This window comes from Pongo abelii, chromosome 6 (genome assembly GCF_028885655.2).
Source record: "Pongo abelii isolate AG06213 chromosome 6, NHGRI_mPonAbe1-v2.0_pri, whole genome shotgun sequence".
Lineage (NCBI taxonomy): Eukaryota > Metazoa > Chordata > Mammalia > Primates > Hominidae > Pongo > Pongo abelii.
In genome coordinates, this window is record NC_071991.2 from 100,267,180 (window position 1) to 100,294,081 (window position 26,902).

General features: G+C 36.6%; 1 protein-coding gene across 1 annotated transcript in view; it reads right to left on the bottom strand.

Annotated features, from left to right (window-relative positions):
* Window positions 1-26,902, bottom strand: part of RELN (reelin) — a 521,559-nt gene that overhangs the window by 120,254 nt on the left and 374,403 nt on the right. Inside the window, exons 21-27 of the mRNA XM_024250358.2 lie at window positions 23,593-23,785; window positions 22,664-22,776; window positions 16,271-16,408; window positions 15,226-15,412; window positions 8,389-8,594; window positions 6,254-6,425; window positions 5,613-5,813 (exon numbers count right to left, since the gene is read on the bottom strand). Of these exons, the coding sequence (XP_024106126.2) occupies window positions 5,613-5,813; window positions 6,254-6,425; window positions 8,389-8,594; window positions 15,226-15,412; window positions 16,271-16,408; window positions 22,664-22,776; window positions 23,593-23,785 (1,210 nt within the window). The remainder of the gene's footprint in view (window positions 1-5,612; window positions 5,814-6,253; window positions 6,426-8,388; window positions 8,595-15,225; window positions 15,413-16,270; window positions 16,409-22,663; window positions 22,777-23,592; window positions 23,786-26,902) is intronic.

The following is a 26,902-nucleotide window of genomic DNA, read 5'->3' on the forward strand; positions in this document are numbered from 1 at the left end:
GGGATCATGAGGTCAGGAGTTCAAGACTAGCCTGGCCAAGATGGTGAAACCGTGTCTCTACTAAAAATACAAAAATTAGCTGGGTGTGGTGGCAGGCACCTGTAATCCCAGCTACTCGGGAGGCTGAGGCAGAGAATTGCTTGAACCCGGGAGGCGGAGGTTGCAGCGAGCCGAGATTACACCACTGCACTCCAGCCTGGGTGACAGAGCGAGACTCCGTCTCAAAAAAAAAATAAAATAAAAAAATAAAAATAAATAAATAAATAATAAATAAATAAATAAAAATAAATAAAATAAAATCAGTGTCAACTTAGATGAAACAGCTAAGTGTTTATCACAGCATCAAATAAGCAACATAATCCAGAAATGAAACTGTTACTGTTTGGTGTACTTGTATGGAGGATTGTCATCATAGGATTAATAACATTTAAAAAATTGTAAAAATACAACCTAAATCCCACTGGCCTATCATAACTGCCCTTACTTTTCTATTTTCTCTTCTGATCTTTATAGGGAAGCTATATTTTGGTCATATAGTTGAAGTTAGTACACATCTAGAGCTTTCCTCCACATTGTGTTATACATAGCATTGCAGATAATATACCTTTCTTCTTTGATTTGTCATCATCAGATAAATTCCTGAGAGAGCATTAATGAGTCAAAATGTAGAAACACTTAAAATTTTCTAGTTATCTGTGCTCATTTTGTATTGGTTGAGTCCAAATGAATCAGTTTAGGCATTGGGTATTATAGTTTAGGACAGTTTATTTCCAAATAAATGTGTAAATGAATTTTATTACTTTTCATAATTATAAATGTCAAACTCTTTTTCTCATGTTCATTTAATTACCTGCCCTCTTATATGAATGGCCTATTCACATCTTATTTCATTTGTTGGCTGGAGCCACAAATTTTGTTGTATAAGACTTTACTAAATAAGAACAGTCTGATTTTTAGAGGGAAAATTGAAATCAGGAATGAAAAGAACATGATATGACAAAAAAAAAAAATAAAGGCAGAGACATGGGCTAATAATATTGAGCCATAGCTCAGGAGGTCAATCAGTTAATCCTCAAGGCTGTAAGGTAGCTTTATCTAGTTTTTAAAAAGAAGGTTTAGTGTCTTCTTTATTTCCATACTCAGAGCTAGAAAGCATTTTAGAGAATTTATAATTTGGTTAGTAGAAATTTTATTGTGCACAATTTATCCAAGTTTATATAGTAAAACATCAAGAATATAATTAAAAACTTAACCCTCTCAGATGCATGATTAAACTCTTCTAACACAAATTCCTTTTACTGATTTACTCAATAGTAACAATGGCCTTTGGTTGGTATGTGGTGAGAGCAGCCACATTGGGCACGCCTAGTTAACTTTTTGTCTTAAATTTGCCATGATTGCTGTTGTTTCTAACATAGACAAGTTGTTGGAACTTTAAGTTCTGTGACAAGTTTGTGCTTTAGAAATCAGATACAGGGTAGCGTAGACATACTCTCAGCTGTATTAAACATAAAATTTATCTTAAACTTTCCATTCAGGATTTAGGCCTACCTTCAACAAATATTTACTTGTGTACCTTCTATGGATCAGATACATAGGTTTAAGTCTCTCCTATCTTTAAAAATAAAAATAAAACAAAAGAAAATAAAAATTCTCCCTGATTTTTGGTGTCCCTCTAACTACACAGCTAAACAAATTGAGAGAAAGGTCGTATTCACTGTGTAGACCTCTTTACTCAACATTTTAAAATCCATTGTAATCTGACCTTTGCTGTTGCTGCCCCAGTGAAATTATCAAGAAAAATGTCTGTCTCACAAAATGCAATGGGAAAATTTAATCCTTATTTTACTTGATTCTTCTATTGCTTTTAACACTGTTAACTATTTCTTTTTTGTTGACCATCTAGCCTGCCTTTTAAGTGTTGGTGTTTTCTATGATTCAATCTTGACTTTATCATTTTACTGTATTCATGCTTCTTAATCTCATTCACAATCATAACCTCACGTTTCTTCTGAATGCCTGTAGTTTGAATAACAGATACGACCTCTCTCCTTCTTTCTGGACAAATATACATTACCACTTCTTTTTCATTTCCACTTCACCAGCCCATCAGCACCCTAACTCCGTATGTCCACGCCAGTTCTCTTCATCTGCCCTCCTAAGACAAACCTTCATCTTTCTGTAGTTCAGCAGCGAGAATCAGAAATAGGAGAATAATTCTAGACTCCATTCTATTACTCAACAGTCACCCAAATCTGTTGATTGTATTGCTTTAACATCTTTAGACTCATTTATTTATCTTTATAACCCGTGTTATGCCTTAACCTGGACTTCTCATTTCTGACTTTGATTACAGCTCTACCATCCTTACTTTACTCAAAATGTATTTAAAAATCTGATCATTTATCTCTGCCTCTTCCACAGGTCCTATCTCCCATAATCTCTTACTTGGATCATTGAATAGCTGCTCAATGTTTCTGCCCTTGACCCTGCACAGTTACCAGAGCAATGATTCTTTAAAAGCCTAAGTCAGAACGTGTCACCTTTCTGCTAGCCATTTTATTCAGAACAGAAGTCAAAGTTTGACCTTACTTTTTTCACCTGTCCCACCCTTGCTCACTTTCTCTGCTATGGTCACAATGGCATACTTGTGGTTTCTAGAACATTTCCAAGAACATTCCTACCTCAAGATGTTGGTCCTTTTTGTTGTCTGTGCCTGGAATGATCTTTTCCACATAACTGCATGACTCACTCCTTTATTTTCTGTAGGTCGTGGCTTAAGTGTGTCATTTTATCAACGAAGCCAACCAACCTGACAACCTTTTATAAAATGGTAATCATCCTCCATTACTCTCTGTTTGTATTTATTTTCATAGCCTAGAAATGTGTCTAGAATATAGAGACTTTATAAGTATTTGCTGAATGAAGGAAGGAATGTATTTGCTGACACTGGTTTCCTCTCTTATTAGGTCAACATCCATACTGCGGCTGAATGATTCTTCTAAAACACAGGTCTGATTCTGGCATTCAGTAGGTTAAAACTCTTTCATGACTCATTGCTCTTGGGATAACGTTCAAATGACTTAATGTAGAATTTAATGCCCATAAGGATCAACTTTATCTCTCATCTCTGCTGCACATACTCTACAGTCCTCAAAGTTAGACTTGCCCCTTTTCTCATTTGCACTTCTGGGTATTTTCATGTATTTGCTCATTTTGTTGTCTCTAACAGGAATTCCTGCCCCTCCATTCTTCAGCTGGTTAAGTCTCTGTATTTCCAGAGACTTCCAATTTCAACCCTTCTTTCCTCCCTCCCTCCCTCCCTTCCTTCCTTCCTTCCTTCCTCCCCTTCCTTCCTTCCTTCCTCCCCTCCCTCCCTCCTTCCTTCCCTCCCTCCCCTCCATCTCTTCCACCCACCCATCCATCCATTCAACCATCCATCCATTTATTCAACTAACAGACATTTTTTGAGTGCCTGAAACATGTCAGGCACTATGCAGAGTATTCTTATAGTATCTAGAGCCAACTGATACTGCAGCATTCTTGTGACTTTATTGTGACTGTTCACTTTTCTGTCTCATTCTCTAGTTTCTGAGTTCCTTGAAAGCTAAGGTCACATTTTTCTTTTTCTTTTTCTTTTTTTTGTTAAATTTTACTTTAAGTTCTGGGACACGTTACCTATGTAACATGCAGGTTTGTTACATAGGTATTCATGGGAAAAATGTGGGGTCACATTTTTCATTTCTACAGTCCCAGTACTAGCTAGTGTTTATCACACAGCAGGTAGTCACAAAAAATGCACCAGCACTATATATTTTTGTACAAATGGCACCCCAAATTCTTGCATACAGGTTTCAAACATATATTAATTATCAACCCCTGAATGATCTATATTCTATACTTATTATTAAATAACCACAAATTAATAGCTTTCTGCTTGTGTGATATGAAAATTAAGATTTTTAAAATTAGCTTTTATTTTAGGTTCATGGGCACATATTTGTTACATAGGTAAACTGTGTGTCTCGGGAGTTTGCTGTACAGATCACTTTGTCACCCAGGTAATAAGCATACTACCCAATAGATAGTTTTTTGATCCTCTCCCTTCTCCTACCTTTCATCCTTAAGTAGGCCCCAGTGTCTGTTGTTCTCCTATGTGTCCATGTGTTCTCATTGTTTAGCTGCCACTTACAAGTGAGAACATGTGGTATCTGTTTTTCTGTTCCTTTATTAGTTTGCCTAGGATAATGGCCTCCAGCTCCACACACGTTGCTATAAAGGTCATGATTTCATCCTTTTTTATGGCTGTGTAGTGTTCCATGGTGTATATGTACCACATTTTCTTTATCTACTCTACCACAGATAAGCATGTAGGTGGATTCCATGTCTTTGCTATTGTCAATAGTGCTTTGATGAACATACACATGCATGTGTCTTTATGGCAGAATGATTTATACTTCTTTGGGTATATACCCAATAATGGGATTGCTGGGTCAAATGGTAGAGAATTAAGATTTTTCTCAAGCAGTATGCATTCCTGATCATTGTCTAAGTGCTTGAAATATTTAACACTATTTTTTAAATTAAGATTTTAAAAATTTCAGAATATTATCTTGCAAACTTTAATGCCTACACAACCATGGTTTGTGATTAATTAAATAGAAAAGGTGTCAGAGGAGAAACAGCATAGTATTCTGGAAACATATTTGCTATTAACATTATTTTGTTACTACTTTAGGTATTACCAACAAATGAATATAGATTCTTATATTGTTATTGATATTTTTCCATTGTAGTTTAGCATCAGAATCTAAACAAGGAAGGATAACATTTTACTAATCATATTATTTATGACTCACTTCCTTGTTTACAGACCTGTGGAAATTGTATTTGAAAAGCTGCCTATAAACATCTGATCTCTTTAATAATTCCATTTGTAAATTATTTAGCATCTGCATCCTGCCATTATGTAAGGACCATGTAGTTGTGCTAGCTCATTAAAACTGCATTACTTTCAACCCCAGAAGTCACCTATGGGATTTTATTATAAACACAATGAAATTTTGATTAGGGTTCTGAAACAAGACCTTGTCAAAGTAAATACTTGCTATACATGTTGATACGTTATCACAGAGCTGAAAAACAAGAAGCTTTTAAAAGAACAATGATGACTGGAGTAAAAATTTACTGAATTTAAGTAAGATAATTTGTTTGAAAATAATACAGCAAAAGCATAAAATACCTTGTAAGTTCAAATATCACTAGTAAGATGAAAAGGACAACTTATTCATCATTGTTTAGAAGCATGACATTCATTAAGTCACAATCAGATTGAAGTCCTAAAAGTCAACTTTATTTTTAATTCTGGTAGAGTTCCTTGAGTACCTAAAGAAATGGTATACCCAGAACTTTTGGGACTCCTTAAAAACTAATAAGCTGCTTTCGAGTAGAGCTGAAAAGCTTCGCAATTCTAACACTGTTAAGCTTTCGTACAGGTGAGTCCCTTCTTTAATAGAATATGAAAAATTTGTGTTCTTTGTGAGTTCCACTTATACGTCTGGAAGATATTTTACTCCTTAACTTGCTCTGGGAAGAAGCTTGTGCATAAATACCTTGAACTGTAGCACATATCCAGGTTTCAGGGTCAAATCTCGAGTTACTGCAAATCGATCTCCATCTGATTTTCCAAATATCATTGCTGATGGTGTGGCAGCACAGAAGGTTTCATTTTTAACCATTCCTTCATTAGCCAACATCAACCACACACTCATCTGATTCATAGGGTAATCAAAAGCTGGCTTCTCATAAAAGTTCTAATAGAAACAATACAAATAAAACAAAAGGCAATTTGATAGCTTTGAAAACAAGAAAGGAATTTTCATCTCATGACATGCTGGGCCATGTACCATTTGCATTTCTAGGAAAACACAAAAGAATCTCTATTTTTTTTTTACTGCTATTAACTTTTTCTCCTGATGATTCAAAAACTGAAAGTGTTTTACCACTGTGTATCTAAATCATTTTATAAACACACTAACAATTTTGCTTGATGATTTAAGCAGACTTCAGTCTTTTTTACATCTAAATTATCCGTGAAGTGGTAGCATAGAGAGGTAACAAAAAATTAAGTACAAGCCCTTAAACTTATATTATACATTCAGTGTCAAGCGCTAAATCCTTAAGGAAATGAGTTCCTTATGCCATTCACTTTTATAATTATCTGTCTTCTTGGAGTTCAGACATTGGAAAATACCTGAGGTAAAGTTGGATTGATAACTGGGATGATCTGCTTCTGCTTCTCGGACAGAATGATGATGTCATCGACTGCCCACTGGTCATAGTCCTCCCCTGAGAACACGGGCTGCCACCAGCGGAACCTGGTGCAAGGGGTCTTGGCAGCAGCTGGAAGCTCCAGATAGACAAATCTGAATAAAAGTAAATCATTTACGGTTGGGAAAAGAAAAGCTGTGCTTTTTTTTTTCAGCTATTAAAACAAAAAGGGTAACAACAAGAGAAAAGTTTTGTTTGGTTTGATCTCAATATTTTTCAAAAGCTTGTAAGTTTGGACATATCAGACTTGAGGTTTAACCTTGTAGGCAGGTTTAGTCCTGGTCATGTTTATTTCATTTGGAATTGTATCTTTTGGAGAAGAGGGAGAATATTTCAACTGAGTTTGATTCATTGAACTATATCTCTTGACTACCATGACAATGGTCATAACTTTTTAAAGAAATATCAAGATAAAATTGTTTAATATTATTACATGATGATAACATTTAACATTTTTTTCAAAGGAATTGTTTCTCATTGTGGGAAAACATAAAAATGCATTAAAAATGAAACATAAATTGCCCATAATCTACTACATAGGGCTGGCTTCTGTTAACATTTTGATGTATCTCATCACAGCTTATAATCTTTTATATAGGCAAGGCATTATATGTATAATTTGGTGATCTACATTTTAAAACTTAACATTACATCATAAGCACATGCTCATGTTAGTAAAATTATATTTTTTAAGATCATTTTGTGTATATAATTTTTCATCATAAAGACATGCTATTCTGCAATTTGAGGAAGCCATTACATTTTTATTTACCTATAAAGTTACCTAGTCACCTTACTGAACTCTCAGTAATTTCAGATTGACATATTACTTGGAAAAAATAATTTATTTAAAATTATTGTTTAAGCCATTTTGGCACCATTATCAATTCCCTCTCTGCTATATTGCATCTAGGAGAATCTCACAAGGCTTCATCTCCCACCCTATTCCTACTGTATCTCTCATTTCATCCAGTTGCCTTTTTTCTGTTTTCTCCTTCTCCCCTAAATCCCTTAGAAGAAATGCTTTCTGCTGGTCTGTTTGCATGTCTACTTATGTTTTATCTTGGAAAGTTTTGTCACCTTTAAATGATCTAATACTTTAAAAAGTCAAACTTACGAACCTTCAATCTACAAAACAGGTATGTTTTAAGTAAAATGTTTAAAACATATTCAATCTGTAAGAACTGGGTTTATATATTCTTAAATAATTTTTTTCAATAAACAAGTCTCATTTGTAAAATGAAAACAGGGACAAGATCCGTATATTCAAACTTAATAGTAGTCAACATACAAAAAATTATTTTTTTATTAAAATGAAAATACAGAGATTATAAAAAGGAGTATTCTAAAATAATATCATTGAACAGACTTTAATAATACTTATATAAAATATAAACACAGAATTTCAAAATACTACATAATTGCAAAAGAACTAAATTTAAATACATATAAATACATTGCCTGGTACAGGTATTACTATTAAACACGAGTCATCTCCCCAAACTCTTCAACAGTCATTGCCTAAGACATTTTATTACATATATTCCCCATACATCAAAATTTAAGACAGGGATAGGCCAATGCAAAATTTTTAGAAAATCTGAGCTCTATACACTTACTCATACACTGTTTAGGGATAGCCTTGGGTGCAGCCATGTGAAACATTTTAACAAAAAAATCCATCTTACTGTTAAAATCTAAGAGCTAAGCATACTTTGTGTGTGTACTAAAAATAATCAAACAAGCCTGCAAATGGGAAAATGAGCACGGAACATCCCCATATTCCATGGTTTATTTGAGTAAACAGTGGTTACTTGTCTTGCTTTTCTTCTAGTCACAAGTTTTTAAAAATCTTTAAAAATTCAAACATGAATACAAATGCTTTCTGTCCAGTCACTTAAGTGAAATAAAATCTTTATATACTGGGCTATCATTCATGTTAAATATTTATAGGTTTGTCTATTTTTGCAACAGTTAACATTTTGGAAACACATCAACAATGATTTAACCTTTACCATTCCTGGAAACTACTGCAAGACCCATCAGGTGGGTGGTTACCTGGGTTTGCTGAAGTCTGAAAAGTACATCTCTGCTAGCAGGTGCCACTGGATGCCCCCATTGTTGCTGTACTGAAGGAGGACGCTCTCCTCTCTGCTGTCAGGCTTGTTGCATGAAGCACTCTCTCCGCCTATCTGGATGTAGAACTGGACAAAATCCACCCAAGAAGTATCCAGGTCCCAACTCACCAGTTGTCTTTTCCCAGCCTTTCAGAAAAGAAGAAAAATCAAATTCAGTAATCTGGGAGTTCTTTGGCATTTTGTTGTTTCAGTTCCAAATTCACATGGACATCTTAGCATTATGTGGAAATGGTCTCGTCCCCATTTATTGTGGAGACAGGGGAGTCATGCCATTTAGTTGTTTCCGATCCGACTACGGTAACTGTTGCTGGATACCTTTGCTTAATGCCTACATTACTGATTCCCAGGCTGGGTTATGAGAGACCCTTGGGAATTGCTAATTACACCAAAGAGTACTAAAAAGCTTTTTAAAATTTTAATGAAAACACTCCAAATCCTTACTTTGCATATTTCCTCTAGGCAGAACAATGGAGATGAAAGACCATCTATTTGAAATCTGTTGGAGCTGGGTTTGAATCTCAGCCCATTATTCATACTGATCACTAGCTGTGTGACCTTTCTGAGCTTTTATTTTCCTCAAAGGTACAATATGGATAATAATACCTTCCTCATATGGTGTTGTGACAATTAGATGAAATAACATGTTGCATGGAACTTGCTAGTACACAGCATGTCTTCCAGAGGGAACATCCTCTCCAGAGATATGCCACTGACCCTCCTGTCCTGTGGGAATTAAAGTAGACCAGGCAAGGTAGAAGCTTCTTGACAAAAAGAAAGAGTACTTGAGGCCAGGCGTGGTGGCTCATGCCTGTAATCCCAGCACTTTGGGAGGCCGAGGTGGGTGGATCAGCTGAGGTCGGGAGTTTGAGACCAGCCTGGCCAACATGGTGAAACCCTGTCTCTACTAAAAATATAAAAATTAGCCAGGTATGGTGGCACACGCCTGTAATCCCAGCTATTCAGGAGGCTGAGGCAGGAGAATCGCTTAAACCTCAGAGATGGAGGTTGCAGTGAGCTGAGATCAGGCCACTGCACCCCAGCTTGGGTGACAGAGTGAGACTCTGTCTCAAAAAAGAAAATAAAGAGTACTTGAATTGAATCTCTCAGGATCCTAGTCTCCTTCCCTTCTCTCTCACAAACAGAGGTTAGGAGAGATGATTTAAATAAATTGTTGCAACCACTAAATGGTCTCTGTGTCTTCAAAGTGTTACAAATTTCCTGAAATCCAGTAACTTGCTTCCTTTGCTTAGTGAGTCCCCTGCAGGTCACAGTCCTGTGGTGAGGTGCCAGATAGAAATTAACAAGGTTTGTCATTGTTCCTGTTGTTCAAAATGATTTCAGCTAATGGGGCTGAAGAAAGGTTTGCTTATGAGAGTCTTCCACCTAAACAGATTCTTCCAAAGCTCATCCATGGATTTCTCTTGAGCTGGTCTCTGAGAGTTCCCAGGAAGTTCAATTAAAAGTCGGGAAGAAAACCTGAGATAATATACATAGTATTAGAGAAAAATGGCTCTCACACTTAGGATTTAAACTCTAATCCACTAAGTTAATTAAGAAAGGGTTTCGGTTATTAGAAGTCACAGGGGAAATACCTGGGGTTAATTAAAAGACTATACTGCTACTGATAGGTCTAAAGCCAATTAAGAGTTTTCAAAATAAACAAGGGTGCTAGCAAAATAAGAACTGAAGTTAATTCAGAGACAGAAACTCATTCTTCGGAAATCTCAATTTTAGATATGTATTTGGGGAAATCTTGTAAGTTACATGCATTTTTAAGTTGTTATATATGCCTTTTAATTTTTCCTGTTCTTGATTTGAAATATTGTAAGTGAGAACAACTCAGAGATCCTAGCATTTTCAAGCCTCAGGATCATTACAGGAAGAATGATTTTTGGAAGAAAAACTACAGAACCTAGCAGGTTAATTCCAATCCAGCAAACTCCTATGAAAAACCTGGCATGTGGAAATGAGCCAGAAGGATAAAGATCTAAGGTGAGGGGAATTATAAAAATCCAATTATCGCAATTAGTTGCTTGAAATGATTGCTCTACTGTGAAATTCAGAGTAGTGTTGTTTTTCCAGGAGACTATGGTGTTAGTCTACAGAGGTTTTGAAAGAATGTTTTGTGGGATTTTTGTAAATGATGGAAAATATCACACAAATGCTTAGCTTGGCACTGAAAGTGTTTTTTCCTAGAGAATAGCACAAATCATTTTCTTTTGTTTGGTGACCTGAAATGCTGAACATTGTTTTAAAGGAAGAAAAAAGAAAAGGGAAATGGCTCATGGCAAAGTTTTTGCCAGAATTCAGAATTCAATGTAACATATGCTTTGCAGTTTTTCTGCTACGCTGTGATCAATGTATTTATGTGTATATGTGTAAACACATGTAATGTGTGTGTGTGCATATGTGTTGGAGTAGTAATATTGTGTCATTCCTGGTATATGGAAAATCGCCTCCAATTTCCCCCCAAAGTCTAGGTTAAAATGATTTACTGCTGTAACGGTTTAGCTAAAATAAAACAAGTTTTAACAGGTAAGCTTTCAGAATCTAGAACGTTTATAACAAAACCTCCAAAACATTTCATGACTAATCACCTTTTGCTTTCCATTAAAGTCTTTCTAAATTAATCAAAATGTCACTAGAAAGCAATTCTATTTACTTGAAAATAACCATTTCTTTAGAATCTTTGTTTCCCAGTTTTCTTTCTTATTTTTTTTCATTCATTTATTCAGTCTTTCTTCAACAATTATACCAGGCAGAACACCATGTGTTATAAAAACAAAAATGAAGGGATTCACGGACTTCTGGCAGAGACAGGAATGGCAACTGAGGGCTGCAGACCCAATTCTGATTTCTTGTCAAGCCCCATTTAGTCATATGATCACTTATTAATTTTCCAATCTATTTAGTCTCAAGAGTATGTATTGATTTGTAAATGTCTAGTGCATGACACGCATTTCTAAGCTGAACACCTTAGCCAGAGTTTGGCTCAGTCTGTGGGACTCCACATCCTGCTTGGTATTGTGAGGATGAAAATTTAAATATGATCTTTATATGTAAAAATCAGAGAGGAATTCTAAGAAAAGAGAGAAGTACAGTTTGCCAGAGCTCCAGAAAGCTTCAGGGAGGCAGTGGGATTTGAACAGAACACCGAAAGTTTATGTGAATGCAGAGAAGATGAAAGGCATAATGGTAGGCAGTGGCAAAACCTTGGATGGTGAGAAGAGCTTCGTAGCTGGAGCAAAGGGCTCATGCCTAGAAAACGAATATAAGCTATGTAGTTAGGGCAGAAGTATCAGAGACCATCTTGAATATTTGTGATCGGATAGGGAAAGAATGGAAGTATGTATGTATGCATGTATTATTTATTTATTTGAGACAGGGTCATGCTCTGTTGCCCAGGCTGAAGTGTAATGGTGTGATCATAGCTCACCGCAACCTCAAATGCCTAGGCTCAAGCAATCCTTCTGCCTCATTCTCCTGAGTAGTTTGGAGTACAGGCATGCCCCACTATGCCCAGCTAATTTTATTTTATTATTTTAGAGACAGGCTCTTGCCATGTTGCTTGGGATGCTCTTAAACTCCTAGCCTCAAGTGATACTCCACCTCAGCCTCACAAAGTGCTAGAATTACAGGTGTGAACCACTACATCTGGGTGGAGATAAGTTTTAGATTATATGATCTAGGCTGGTGGGCAAATGGTCTAAGGAACCCTTCCTTTGGGTTACTGCCCCTTCACTTCAACATGCTTGCTGGTGGGGGCTGCCACACAGTGTATCCACCTTGCTGCCAAACAAGTGAGTGCAAGAATCTAGCTATACAATCACAGCACACCATTCCTCCCAGGACACTGTGACTGGCCGCCAGGAGTCTTCCCTGTTTTTTTCTATGGAGCTGGTTGGAAAGCCCTGTGGCTATGGTTCCATTCTCTTAGTGAGAGCTGGCCTGAAAAACAGGTCTACTCTTTCAAATCGGGTCTACTCTTAAGGGGAAAGTTCTGTGAGCTTCAGAGTTACTGGCTCCAGGTCTCTCTTGCACCAGTCCCATTTAAGCCCTCCTTCTGTTTTCCCTCCCATAAATCAAATTTCTCCCTTTTTTTAACTTAAGATAGTTCCTTTCACTTAGAATTCAAAACAGTTCTGAATGAATCAACAGAAAAAAGTAAAATATAACCCAGGGATATTTTGACAAAAATTTAGGAGGAAAGCTGAATTGGAAGGGGCAGAGAATTTTACTTTTGAAATGATGATTTTTAGTTGCAGGGCATAAATGTGAAAATATTCAATAAGACAAATTTGGAATTTATTCTCATAAAATTCAACCATGATACCTAACGCATATGATCTCTTTCTGTGTTCCCAACATTATTCTTTACTCTTTCCTTGCACCGGCTCACTTATTCCTCTCAATATCCACTTTTCAGTCAAGAAACCTGAGATACAGACAGTTGTTATAACTTTGCAATGTGAACCAATCAATAAATTTTGGAGCCCAGATAGTCTGTCTGACTTCAGAGATCATCTTGAATTAAGTGGAAGAAATATTGATATGTAACCCTTTACATGTTAAAATGTGTGTGTGTGTATGTGTGCTCACTGGGGTGTCTGAGTACCTACTGGTAAAAGCTTCACAATCTTACTTTAAAATTGATGCTTATAGGACCACAACCTTTCCATTTCTGAACAATTATACAGGGGATCCAGATATGTGCAATGCATTTTGATAATTGAGCGACTATTATCTTTAACAATAATCATCAGGGGAGGACCTTCCATGTCAATGGATAGGAAATACTGCTAAATGGACTCCTTCCCTGATTTTCTATAATCCTCTATCTTGTTTACTTGCTGTTTCTTTGTTCTTCACCTGCATTAAAACAAAACCTGCAGCTATTTTTGTATTTGCATAAATTAACACATCTTGGATTTCTGCCCAGATTCTGCAACATATCAGCCCTGTAGCATATCACTCACACCTGTCTACTTGTTACATGCTGTAAAGTGGGACTCCTCCAGTTGCCTTAGAATTGGTGGCTACATTACCTGCTTGAAAGAAGTGATATTACACACTCCACATTCTAAAGATTAGGGTTAGACACATTGCTCAGGTTGGATACTGGACCTGCTCTCTTTTTAGTCCCTTTCAAGACTATATAAGGAGACAGATTGGAAAAGAGAAAAAGAATGTCCTGCCTAGACTGCAGTGAGGGAGGAGAGAGAGGTGGTTACCCCTCTCCCATCCCTAACCAAGCGACACAGGTTGAGGTATTCCAAGAGCATCAATTTTAGTGATTCTGGTTGGCACCTCAGTCCTTAGTTGGTTTCCAGCAATCCGCATGCCTAATCTGGTGCTACGACTAGGGAAGCTGACTACTGCAAGAAAAACTTTCATACAGAGTCCCACATCAGCAGATGCCACCAGCAGCCACCAAACCAAGTCAGAATAGGACCTGTGATGTCTTCCCACCACAGACAGCTGGTCAGTTCTCTAGGAACAGCTCTACATACCCCCAGTCTCATCACTATTCCTCCTTCTTCCAATCATATTCCTAAAATTAATGGATTGACAGATTTAATAAACACATACAGAAGTGCTTCCTACATGTTATGAACTGTTCTACATGATTTACCAATATTAACTCACTTAATCTACATACTAACCCTCATGAGGTAGAGATTCCATATCCCTGCTTTACAGATGGGGAAGCTAAATCACCAGAGGTTAAATAATGTGCTTCAGAAATCACTAGAAATACAATTTGACCCAGCAATCCCATTATTGGTATACACCCAAAGGATTATAAATCATTCTACTATAAAGACACATGCACACGTATGTTTACTGTGGCACTGTTCACAATAGCAAAGACTTGGAACCAATCCAAATGCCCATCAATGAGAGACTGAATAAAGAAAATGTGGCACATATACACCATGGAATAGTATGCAGCCATAAAAAAGGATGAGTTCATGTCCTTTGCAGGGACATGGATGAAGCTGGAAGCCATTATTCTTAGCAAACTAACACAAGAACAGAAAACCAAACACCACATGTTCTCACTCATAAGTGGGAGGTGAACAATGAGAGAACACGGCCACAGGGAGGGGAACATCACACACTGGGGCCTGTTGGGGGGGTGGGGGACTAGGGGAGGGATAACATTAGGAGAAATACCTAATGTAGATGATGAGTTGATGGGTACAGCAAATCACCATGGCACGTGTATACCTATGTAACAAACCTGCACGTTCTGTACATGTACCCCAGAACTTAAATAATTAAAAAAAAATCAAAGCATCATAAAGTGGTCAAACTGGATGGAAACAGGCAATCTGGCTCCAGAGTTGCTGCCCTTAACCTCTAAGCTTATCCCCTCGTTGCCCCCAGGCCTCACACTGACACACCCTCCAAAGGCCAGGGTAAGAAGAGACCAAAAGCCTTCCCTATGCAAACTTCCTCAATACACAAGCCTGGCTGGAAATGGAGGAAAGGAAAGCAATGGTATTTAAATCAGGTACAGGAGGGTAGAAGTTTTAAACTGGCTTAACCTGATTTTTTAGTAACCAAAAACAATAATAAAAAAAAAACAAGAATTTCCCAAGACATAGCTAAGGAATAGGAATTTGATAGAGCCCAGTTAAAAGCACGGAACATGGGGAACAATAAAACCATTTCATATTTGTACATTTGGAATTCAGAGTCTCATATTAAACTAGCCATTGCCCCAATGACTTATCCCAGCTGTTGGTCATACCTTGCTGAAGTACAGAGATGATCCAGAAGAGATGACACCACACCCTTGTTCTGGTTTTACAATTTCTCCCCCAATAACTTCTTGCCAGTCAGACTCCCAGCCATTCTGGTTCTCAAAATCTGACATAATTGTGGACGGAAGGGCAGCTTCCGGGTGGCATTCAGTGCCTTGGTACCCCTGGTCACACCTATGAGAGAGCAGGGCTGAGTAGGCAAGTTACAGGCCCACCTGCTAATGCAATGGCCCCCTGACCTCAACCATTTCCCATGTCTTACTTTTGCTCAGGTCTTATCATTCACACTAGATTCTTCCCTACAGTGTTAATCTGGGTATATGGTAGTAACAACCCTCAGTTTTTTTCATACTCCCCTTAAAACTGATAGAATCTTTTCTTAAAATAAATAATGCTGTAAGGGTAGAATTTGGGCATCAAGTATTTATGAAGAAGGACATTGGTGTGTGTGCTTATGTGAGTGTGTGTTGGTGGGGGTGAAGGATAGTGGGATTTCCCTATAGCCTTAAAAAGTCACATATAAATGTCTGTCTGCTCAACCAACATCTAACTCAGGCCACATTTTATAGTTCCTTTTTCTGATTAAACTATGCCTTTTTTAGAGTCTTTAGGTATTCAAGTGTGTTCCTCTGTCCTCATTAGCAATAATCACCATCTCCCCATGTATACAACCTTGAACTTCTGGTGAAGTGGTGGAAGAGGGCATGCAGCAGGGTTTGACTAGTGCTCTAAGACTCTCAGTGGATGAAAAGGGAAACAATGGCAAGGCTCTTTTAATAAACTCTGATGTTGAAGCCCAGGAGGCCTTGTCTTGAGGTTAGAGTTTGAGATTTAGAATAAATGGTTTCATACTTATTTTAATGTAACAATATCTTTTACATCTAAAATAAGAACAGAAAGGAGGACTTGTTTCTTTTGGCTATGCCATTATTTATTGGTCTATCCATATCACTCTGATGACAACTGCTGTAGTATCCTCCAGCCACAAATCTTGAGAAGGATGGACCTCGCCGCGCTTTCTGGTGCACATACCTGCATATGCCATGATCGCATGAGCCATGCCCACTGCACATGTTGGGGCACTGCTGCCCAATGTAAATGCTGTCCAAAGCCCATTCGTCTTGAGCAGTGTAATAGCTCTGGCTCCAACGGAAGCGGGTAGCACTGGACCTAGAAGCAAGGTATAGTATAACAAAAACTGTTTCAGCAGTGACATTAGCAAAGAATGTCAGAGTCCAAAATCTTTCAGCTAACTAACTTTCTGGAACTTGAGCTTGGCTGGCATCATTTTTCTTTAATTTCCACTCAATTATCGTCCAATGCAACAATTCTATCATGAAAGAAACTTAAAGAGAAATCTGTCTATTGGATGCAATTCAATCTTAATTTGAGATGTTTTAAAGAAAAACACAGTATCAGATTTTGTTGGTTGCACAGATTTGTTGCTAGAAAAAGTACTAAGAAAGAATATTAAAAAATAAAGACATCTACTAAACTGAACCTATCTTTCTTTTTCTTTTCTTTTCTTTTTTTTTTTTTTTTTTGAGATGGAGTCTCACTCTGTTGCCCAGGCTGGATTGCAATGGTATGATCTTGGCTCACTGCAACCTCTGCCTCCTGGGTTCAAGCCATTCTCTTGCCTCAGCCTCCCAAATAGCTGGGATTACAGGCACACACCACCATGCCTGGCTAATTTTTGTATTTTTAGTAGGGATGGGGTTTCACCATGTTGGCCAGGCTGGTCTTGAACTCCTACCTCAGATAATCCACCCGCCTTGGCCTCCCAAAGTGTTGGGATTACAGGCGTGAGCCACCACACCCTGCCAACTGAGCCTTTTATAGACAAAAATGTAAGATGTTTAACCTTAGAGTAATAGAATTTCTTACAATAAATACAGTAGTTATTAGGACACTTTCAGCTAGTTCATAATATAAAACAAAAGTTTTGTTTGGGGGTATTGTTTTGGGGTTGAGGGGACATACCACAATGTACTATATTACAAAGAAGAATATCTGGATGCTAAATTCTGCTTATTTCTGAAACACTAACTTGCCTGAGTTTCATGGATAAACTGATCTTAAGTGGGGATGAAAATTAAACAGTTCATTACACAGACAGAAACACTTGGGACCTTAATTCATTGAAACGAAATACAAAGTCCAGAGAAGTGGATATTTTGAGAGTAATGTCAAGAAGGTGTCTGTCTATTCATTGACTGCTATAAAACATTCTTTTAAAATTATAGCATATTTTTCACCTGTAGGAATTTTCAGGGACCTGTGGTTCTTTTGGTCAAAGGGATAAATGAAACAAAGAAACAAAACATGATTTGCAAAATTACTGTGGATGCTCAGTTCCACTGAAGGAACCTTTCCCAAGCACACTATATACAGATACCCTTGATCTTAATGATCTAAATGATCCATTAAAGTCTACTGCATCAATTACCCACATATTAAGTACTCCCTAAGTACATAACAGACTGTTAAAATTCTGACTAAGCCTTTATTGTTTATTTTATTCTTTATTGTTTATTTTATCAATGATCTGTGACTAATAGGTTGTATTTTCATTTCTAGTAGGATAATACCAGGATTCACAGAGGTGCATCCAGTAGACACAGGGTTGCTGCATATCAGTGCTTGTCATGGAACATACGATGGGACAGATGCACCACCTCTTCTATGGTAATCAGTTTATATTTGTAATCAAACAGCCATCACAGTTTTCATAGTCCCACTAAGAAATGGTTTTTAGAAAAGCCTGCTATAAATGTAGATGCATTATCTCAGAGCAGAGAGCGCTACAGAATAGAAGTAAATAAGACTTATGCACCTTGTCATCCCGAAAAGGAAAGCTGAGTTTACTTTTAAGATAGATTTTAATCTGAGTCAGGTCCACGGCCATGGGTGACTAGATTGTGAGCTCTTTGGGGATAGGGATATCTTTAGTCTCCATAGTTTGCACAGGAACAGAATAAAGTAGGTGTCCAAAAAAGTTTGCTAAAACAGTAAGTCAGTGAGTGGATGAACAGGTCAGTAAAGGGCAGCCTGCTTATGGCTTCTGTAGGTGACGGAATGAAGAATGCACTAGTAGTTGGGGGACAAGGCCCCCAGGACCCTGGTTCTGCAACTTAGCAGCTCTGTGACCTTTAGTGAGAAATATAAGCCTTCACGGGCTTGTAGTTCCTCACCTCTCAAATAAAAAGTTTGGGCAAACTAATTTCTAAGATCCCTTCCAGCTCTCAAATATAATGATTCCTCTGCTGGTATGTTGACCAAGTGACAACTTATTTTCTTTACAGTTACATGCCTATAAAAAACCCATGGCACCCATTAATTTGAGATTTTTTTTACTTCCAAATGTGAAAATGGGCAGGGGGAAGGGTTTCAGAAACTTGTCTTAGGTTACATAGTTTATGCTTCTAAACAGTCACATGCAGACACATTCAAAATTGTTTTCCTAAGTAAATTAATCCTTATATGCATCTTATGAACTTTTAAAAAAGATATTATTTCCTTAGGACACAAAACTTCAAGGGGACAATTCCATTTAAAACCACAATCCGGTATGTGATGTTCCCTTTCCTGTGTCCATGTGTTCTCATTGTTCGATTCCCACCTATGAGTGAGAACATGCGGTGTTTGGTTTTTTGTCCTTGCGATAGTTTGCTGAGAATGATGGTTTCCAGCTTCATCCATGTCCCAACAAAGGACATGAACTCACCATTTTTTATGGCTGCATAGTATTCCATGGTATATATGTGCCACATTTTCTTAATCCAGTCTATCGTTGTTGGACATTTGTGGGGTGGGGGGAGGGGGGAGGGATAGCATTAGGAAATACACCTAATGTTAAATGATGAGTTAATGGGTGCAGCACACCAACATGGCACATGTATATATATGTAACAAACCTGCACGTTGTGCACATGTACCCTAAAATTTAAAGTATAATAGTAAAAAAAAATAAAACCACAATCCACAGTTTAATGTGCTAATGTTAATTAAGAGAAAAGGCAGGAAAAAGAGATTGAATATTGGCTTCAGTTTTATTGAGAAAAAAAAATTAGTTGTGTGAGCAATTTCCAGCTGTCACACGTGAGAAGACAAGGTGCAAAGTCTCTGATCTGCAGCATTATCATTGCTGTGTCTCTCCCTCAATACAAATATTTAAATTGCCAATTTTTTCTTTGTCTCCCTCTCAAAACTAAGTAATCTTAGGAAGAAAATCTTGTCCACTTTGGATTGAGTCTGAAGGCAGAACTACTGCTGTGTGGGTCATGAAATGAAGTTGACTTGCATTTAAAATCTAAACTCTCTGGATTCCCCAAAGCAACAAAACTTGACTCCTTTATTTGATTTTTCCTTCCCATATAACTTGAAGACTGAAATGAAACAGTATTGAATAGTCTCTTCATACTTAGGTTACCTGAGGAATCAAGGTAAATGAAGGCTGACTAAATTGTATTTTCCACCTTCAGAGTTCCTGTAATTACATTTACCCAATTATTCTGAAACTCATTCACTCATTAGGTGTTGATTTGTTTATGAAGTCAGCGATTGACAGCTGTTTGAGTCTCATCAGGCCATGTTCTTATGTAAATGTCTCTCATAAAAACAAAATTAATTTTCATTGGGTAACAAATGTTCATACACAATATAATTTCTCTACGCAGGTATATACATTCAGTATTTCCATTCTAAGTTGCCCTATCTAGCACATTTCCCAAAGTTAACAAATATGTGATAATGCAGGGACCACATTTGCTTTCATGTATTCAATTTATAATTGCATATGTTTAAATCAAAATGGCAGAACAAAGATTTGGCCAAAAAAAGATTACTGCTACAAACTGCATTCCCTTTCCCCAATGCTTGAGAAAAACCTGCTATTTGCAAAGGTTTAAAATTATCAAAATAAATAAAGTTATCAAGACTTCCAAGGAAAGTAAATATACTTTATTTTTATGGCAGAGCTTTTAAGCATTATAGATCCAAAAACAATGACAATAACTAGTAGAATATGATTTTTTTTTGAAATGTAGCAATAATGTTTAGTTTAAATATTAGTCAGTAGGAATGTTAAGATAAATATCCTGCTGGGTTGTTTTTAAAAAAATATTTTCACTTTTTTTTTCCAGGGCTTTGAAGGATATTTGGAAAAGCAGAATTAAATTACTTGTTACATATACTTAAAGGTAAGTGGTCTCGGGAATAATTTAGTAGAAAATTTATCTAACATCATAATATTAACTATTTATTAAAAGAGATACTTTATAATAAAACATCTCTTTAGCACATTGAGGCTCATCAAGTTAAAATTCTATTTAATTCCCCAATGTCCAATAAGCACAACTACTACCTGCCAGGTACTCCAGGGAACTTAAACGCTTATGGGTTAATATATTTCCTTTCAGTGTGTATTTAACACTGATGATAATTAACCTTTTCTGACTGTACTAAAACTTCCAACTTGGTGTTGCTATCTTTTGAGCTAGAAAATAATAATGCAGCATACAATTTGAGTGTCAAAGAACCTGCAAAGGCTTTTCTGATAAGGCCAACATTTTCTGAATTTGCCTAAGCTACATCAAATAAGAACAATAGTTCATAATGTTTCTAGGGACAAAAAGACCTCTCTAAAATATACTATTAGGCCAGGCGCGGTGGCTCATGCCTGTAATTTCAGCATTTTGGGAGGCCGAGGTGGGTGGATCACCTGAAGTCAGGAGTTCAAGACCAGCCTGGCCAACATGACAAAACCCCATCTCTACTAAAAATACAAAAAATTAGCTGGGTGTAATGGGGCATGCCTGTAGTCCCAGCTACTTGGGAGGCTGAGGCAGGAGAATCACTTGCACCCGGGAAATGAAGGCTGCAATGAGCCAAGGTCGTGCCACTGCACTCCAGCCTGGGTGACAGAGCAAGACTCTGTCTCAAAAAAAAAAAAAAAAATACACTAACAATAGTATTTTACCATCATAATTTTGAAAGTGTGCTTCACATGTTAATGAGTAAAAAACAACAATTTTTATATGAGGGAAATATACTTAATTGTAAAATAATGAAAAAACAAACCTCAGTAGCTCTGTTTTGAGTATGAGCAGTATTTCAATTGTTTGAAGTGTTGTTTTGCATAAATTTGACACATATGCTTGGAATACCATTGAAATTAAGTAAAAGTCTTGACTATATTCCCAGCAGTAGACATAAAAAAGGAGAATGCTAGAGAAAGTAGCAACTTGTTATACAAGGCATTAGTAGAGTATCTAGGAAATGGCTCACAGTTGGAAACAGAAAAATCTGTGGAAATCAAATTTCAAGCATTGTATTCCAACTGACATAATAATGCATCCTTCAAAATAATCAAAAAGGGATTTTTACGTAATGCAGGAATTCAATCTTCAACTAAAGGTGTAAAAATAACTCTAGGTTGGTATCTAACCAATTGTTTTTGTGTAGAGTCTAACTTTTATATAAAATAACCTGAGAGGGTTTATTTAGTAATTTTCTTTTTACAAAAGAGTGATTGTTAGGCAGATACTACAGAATAATATAATACTTATCTCTTTCATGCTTTTTCTTCTGCACAAATTACAGAATCTTAGAACTACAGGACTGGAGGGACCTGTAAGATCATGTAATTAAACCTTTTCATTATACTTACAAGGATCTGGCCTTGAAGAGGTTGTGAATGGTTAAGATCACGTGATTAATTAATCATTGGTAGAGCTACAATGAGAATTCAGGCCTTCTAATTTCTAGTTTAAGGATTTTTCTTTGGGTGAGTTCATCCTGAACCAGGAATTGTTTAATTTTTTCCCCAAATATTACATTTTTTGAGTGATCAATCTAACACAAAACAATGTAATATTTGGGAAAAAATGATTGTGCTTTTTTCTTTCACACTATTGAACGCTTAACTTTCTTCCTAGTTTACTGAGGCCTTTGTTTCCTGGGGGATAATTTTTAGTGTTACTGAAAAAACATGAATAGAGAAAGGGTGTATATTAAGCTTTTGATATACAAAAGTAAGGGTTTGCAACGAGAAAACAGCTTTGCAATCCAAATTACTTGAATTTCTAAATTCCTATATTCCTTTTTGCATGTCAAACTGAAAGTAACCGACTCACTGAGTTCTCCCATAAAAAGAAGAAGCCAGGTCAAGTAGGAAGGTCAGAGAAGGCTAGGACAGTTTGGAAACCACATTTTCATATTTGTCATTAGCTCTCTTTTTCAAATATCATTCACATAAATGAAAGGTTTTGGTCTTTTGATAATGAAATAAAAAGAATAAACATCATGCTATTGTGCTTAACTTGCCTTCATATTCAAGTCATACTTGAATCAATAGAGATAGAATTGAATCAAAAGGGATAGTCAAAATTAAAGTGACAGCCATATCTAAAGATGTCATCTCACCAAGTTTTCTGGGGAAGAAGCACTATGACTCTTCTCCACTGTGTAAACTCACTGGCATGGTAAATACTTGCTGATGTAAATTCCTGACAACTTGGCATACTTGGAAGGCATTCCTGAAAGAAAGTTAGGCACAAATCAAATGCAGCTTCTGTTTTCCTCAGGTGAAATATATCTACTCACCCACTGTAAGTGAAAAAGACCTCAGAGAAATCTAATGTCATAATCTTAACTATCTGTGATATGGAAACAATCCATGATTTTTCTTTCCATGAAGCTAAAACTTCATAGAAAGTCTTAAAATTATTTAATAATTTCAAATGAGGTGCCATAATGAAATTGAATATTTCTCAATACTCGCACGTACAAACAGACATGGATTAGGATTCTGTTTTTAGGCCTGTTATCATAACATTGGCATTTGGTAAAAATTAGTTTATTCACTATGATATTTATCCATTTGTTGCAATGGCAGATTGCTAAGATATATATGAATTTTATTCCACGATCTATATATTTCTTCTCTGTTTCTAAAGACAAGAGATACCACATTCTTAATATGGTCTACCTATAGGTAGGGACAGATGAAGACACCTTATGGGGAAAAAAGAAAGGGACACATTTATAAAGAAAGAGGGATAGAGAAAATAATACTCAAAACATCATTTGAGGGTAGCCAGTTTTGGAAGTTATTTTCATTTCTTTTTTATTTCCAATTATTCTTTAATATCTGTCATGAAGAATGTGGCATTTTTGTAATCCTTTGCTGACTTTATGTTAATTCTAAGTTACAAATACTAAATAACACTGTTTCTTTTCAACCAAAGCTAAACTTCTAGAACGGTATTTTTTTTTTTTTTTTTTTTTTTGGTGGCTTCCTAGGTAAAAGGCAGAAGGTTACCTGTTACAAGGTTTAGGGAAACTAGACTTACTTCTTGGACGAGGTGCCAGGTAAGGCCATGGTTGGTCGAGTACTCCAGCTTCACCTGGTTGTCCATGTGTGGGGTGTATTTCTGGCCACATCCCATCACCAAACTGAACTGAATCATATAGGATGCTCCTATCTGCATTGATTGTGTTTCCACATAGCGCATACTTGAGGCAAGTTTAGAATCTCCTGTAAAACTGAAAGAGACAGAGATGGAAATCAGAAAATTCTAAACACAATGCATTAGAGAAAAATTAAAGTCTTCACTTCACACTATATACCAAAATAATTTCATTTTACTTATTTAAACCTTGCCAAATTGTAGAATGGATTTCGGTCAATCTAATAAATGCAATTTGAAACAAGCTTTCAAAGATGCAACTTTTTTAAAAAAAGTTAACATCCATAGTTGTCAAATGTACCTAAAATTGGGTACCCACTCATATAGTGCTCATGAATATAAACCTTTTGACTCATTAATCTCACTGGTTGAAATCTATCCTGAGAAAATAATTTTAAATTTAGAGACAGTTTTTATAAAATATGAAAAGTATTACAGGATTACTGCTAATAGTAATTGGTAACAATGTCAATGTCAAAATGGAAGGCTTAAGTAAAATGGTAGAGCACTTGACAGAACATTATCCATCTTTCACATATTTATAGATAATATAATCACATTAAAATGTATATGATGAAATAAGTCCTTTTTTTTTTTTTTTTTGAGACGGAGTTTTGATCTTAGCTCACCGCAACCTCCGCCCCCCAGGTTCAAGCGATTCTCCTGCCTCAGCCTCCCTAGTAGCTGGGATTACAGGCATGTGCCACCACGCCCGGCTAATTTTGTATTTTTAGTAGAGATGGGGTTTCTCCATATTGGTCAGGCTGGTCTCAAACTCCCGATCTCAGGTGATCCGCCCGTCCTGGCCTCCCAAAGTGCTGGGATTACAGGAATGAGCCACCGTGCCCAGCCTGAAATAAGTCTTAAAAAGCCATAAAATCATGCATGAAGGAAATTCACCAGAATGTTTGCAGTAGCTGTGTTTGGTGGCAGGAAATTTGCGATTTACAATTTTCTTTTTGTTTTCCTTATTTTTCAAATGGCCTTTACCGAAAACATCATAATATAGTTTTAATGGTTGTGTCTCAAATCAGTAAAATTCACGTCACGGGTACCAATTAAGTACTATGTAATTGCAGATTGTTTGAAGGTAGGCAAATTAATTTTTTAAGAAAAAACTGCTCAGGAGTTTGTAATCTATCACAGAAGATTAAATTATAGACATATTATATTGTAGTTACATGAGTCAATGTAAATATTCCCAGGGTCAATCACACTAAGGTTTGTCCATCACAGTACTTGTTTCTGCTATTCTGAAGCAGTTTCAGTACCATTGTTAGTTAACCTGTTAGTCAGAGGGCACAGCTGATGTGGACAAAAAGGCTAAGGCAATACTCTGTGAAATCGTTGAGATATTTAATAAATTTTCTTAATTACCTTTTGCTGAATCAGCCAAAAAAGGATAACTATTCTGACTTGCTTCTGGCAGAGATTAAGATGTTATTTAATGATGGAATATTGTCCACATACAGGATTACCATGGACTTAAACTCAAGGTTATAAAATATAAGCAGCTTTCCCCAACAATGAATAATTACCATTAAACTAACAGTTTCAAAAGTAAGGTTTTGCAGTTGGACAATGAAGAGAGGAATAAAATGGAAAAGCCCATTCTCTGCTTTAGGTGAATGGTCAATAAAAGAAAGGGAAAAGTCATATTCAATACCGCTAGTCTTGCAAATCCAGTTAAGAGACAGCAAATGCCACAACTTGTTTATTATCATTGTTAAAGATGTCTACCATTTGTGGAATCTTGGCCATGTCCTAAGACACAATATCCACATTACTTTCCTTAGTTCCATCTTTCAGTAACTCTGTGTAGTAGGAATAATTATTTCTTTTTAACAGATGAGAAAATGGGGCTAGTATATGGGGTACTCAATGGGAAACCAGCTTTGCCTGACTCTACAGCTTCTTAACCAATACACTATATCTTTGTTTTTCTATTACTGTAACATTGGGAGAGAAAAAACACTGCATTTTGGAATAATTTTTTGTTTTGTTTTTGTTTTGTTTACAGTGAATGTACAAATCACTAACTTTCAGTTACTATGCAATGATACTCTGATGTTAAAAATATAAAACCATGATTGCTGTTATGTGTTTGGATCCACAGGATGCAATCTGGAAAATACCAAGCTGTGGAATGCAATTTTTAGCAATATTGGAAAAATAAATCAACACAGAATAAAAATCATAGTAAGCCATAGAGGCACACATTTGTCTATACTGCTCCTAGGGTCTTTTAAGTAGTCAAAAGAAATCCCAAATGCTTACCTCTGCAAGAAATAGGCATTGCTTTTAGCTTCAAGGGTTAAATGTCTCTCTAAAATCCTTTATGAGGAAGATACTTAGAGGCAGCCAACTAGGCTTCATTTAAATTGTTTGCTTTAAAGACACACCAGTCTCCTGGGCATCGGGGGAAAAAGCCTAACAGTGCCTGGTAGTACATAGGCTGAAGGGTCTGCAAATGACAGAGCCAACAATGCTTTCTCACTCATGCCATCAACAGTATTTCCCCACCTGACCATTTCTGAAATAACTTAAGATTATTTTTACAATCAGCTTCTTGTAAATTTCTCCCTTCTGAGATGGTTTCATGTCCTCATAATTCTATACAGAAACAGAAGAAAATGCTGTGTTTTACAAATATTGCCTGCACCTAATGTTTGCATGATTACAAATGTAACTATGAAATTGGCTGAAGAGAGGAAGTATTCAATGCTGAGGAGAGTCATGTGCTCTGTGAGCTATTTTGGAATAGCTGATAACAGATTTTAAAGGTGCCAAGACACCAAGAAAGAAACGAGATAAAAATTATGTAAAATAATAGATTAAATAAGCAAAATGAAGGCAGTTAAACAATGATAACCAAATTTTTGCTTAGCAACTGTATCTGTTCAACCGGTAGAATAGGAGTCTAGAGTTATTTGGTGTTTCCCATTTCCTATTGCAAATGCTTTAGTGTGGACTGATCCAGCTGCCAGTCACAGCCTCTTCCTTTTAGTCACTATCCAGTGATTGGTCCAGGGGTGGCCATGTGACCAGCAATGGGTTCTCACCAATGAGATATAAGTAAAAGGTGGAAGGTGAATTTATCCATTTGGCTTTCATTAAAGTGTTTTAAAAGGTAATCAGTGGAATTGGCTGCCACATCCTTTTCCCTGTTGCTCCTATGGTCATCTTTCCTCTC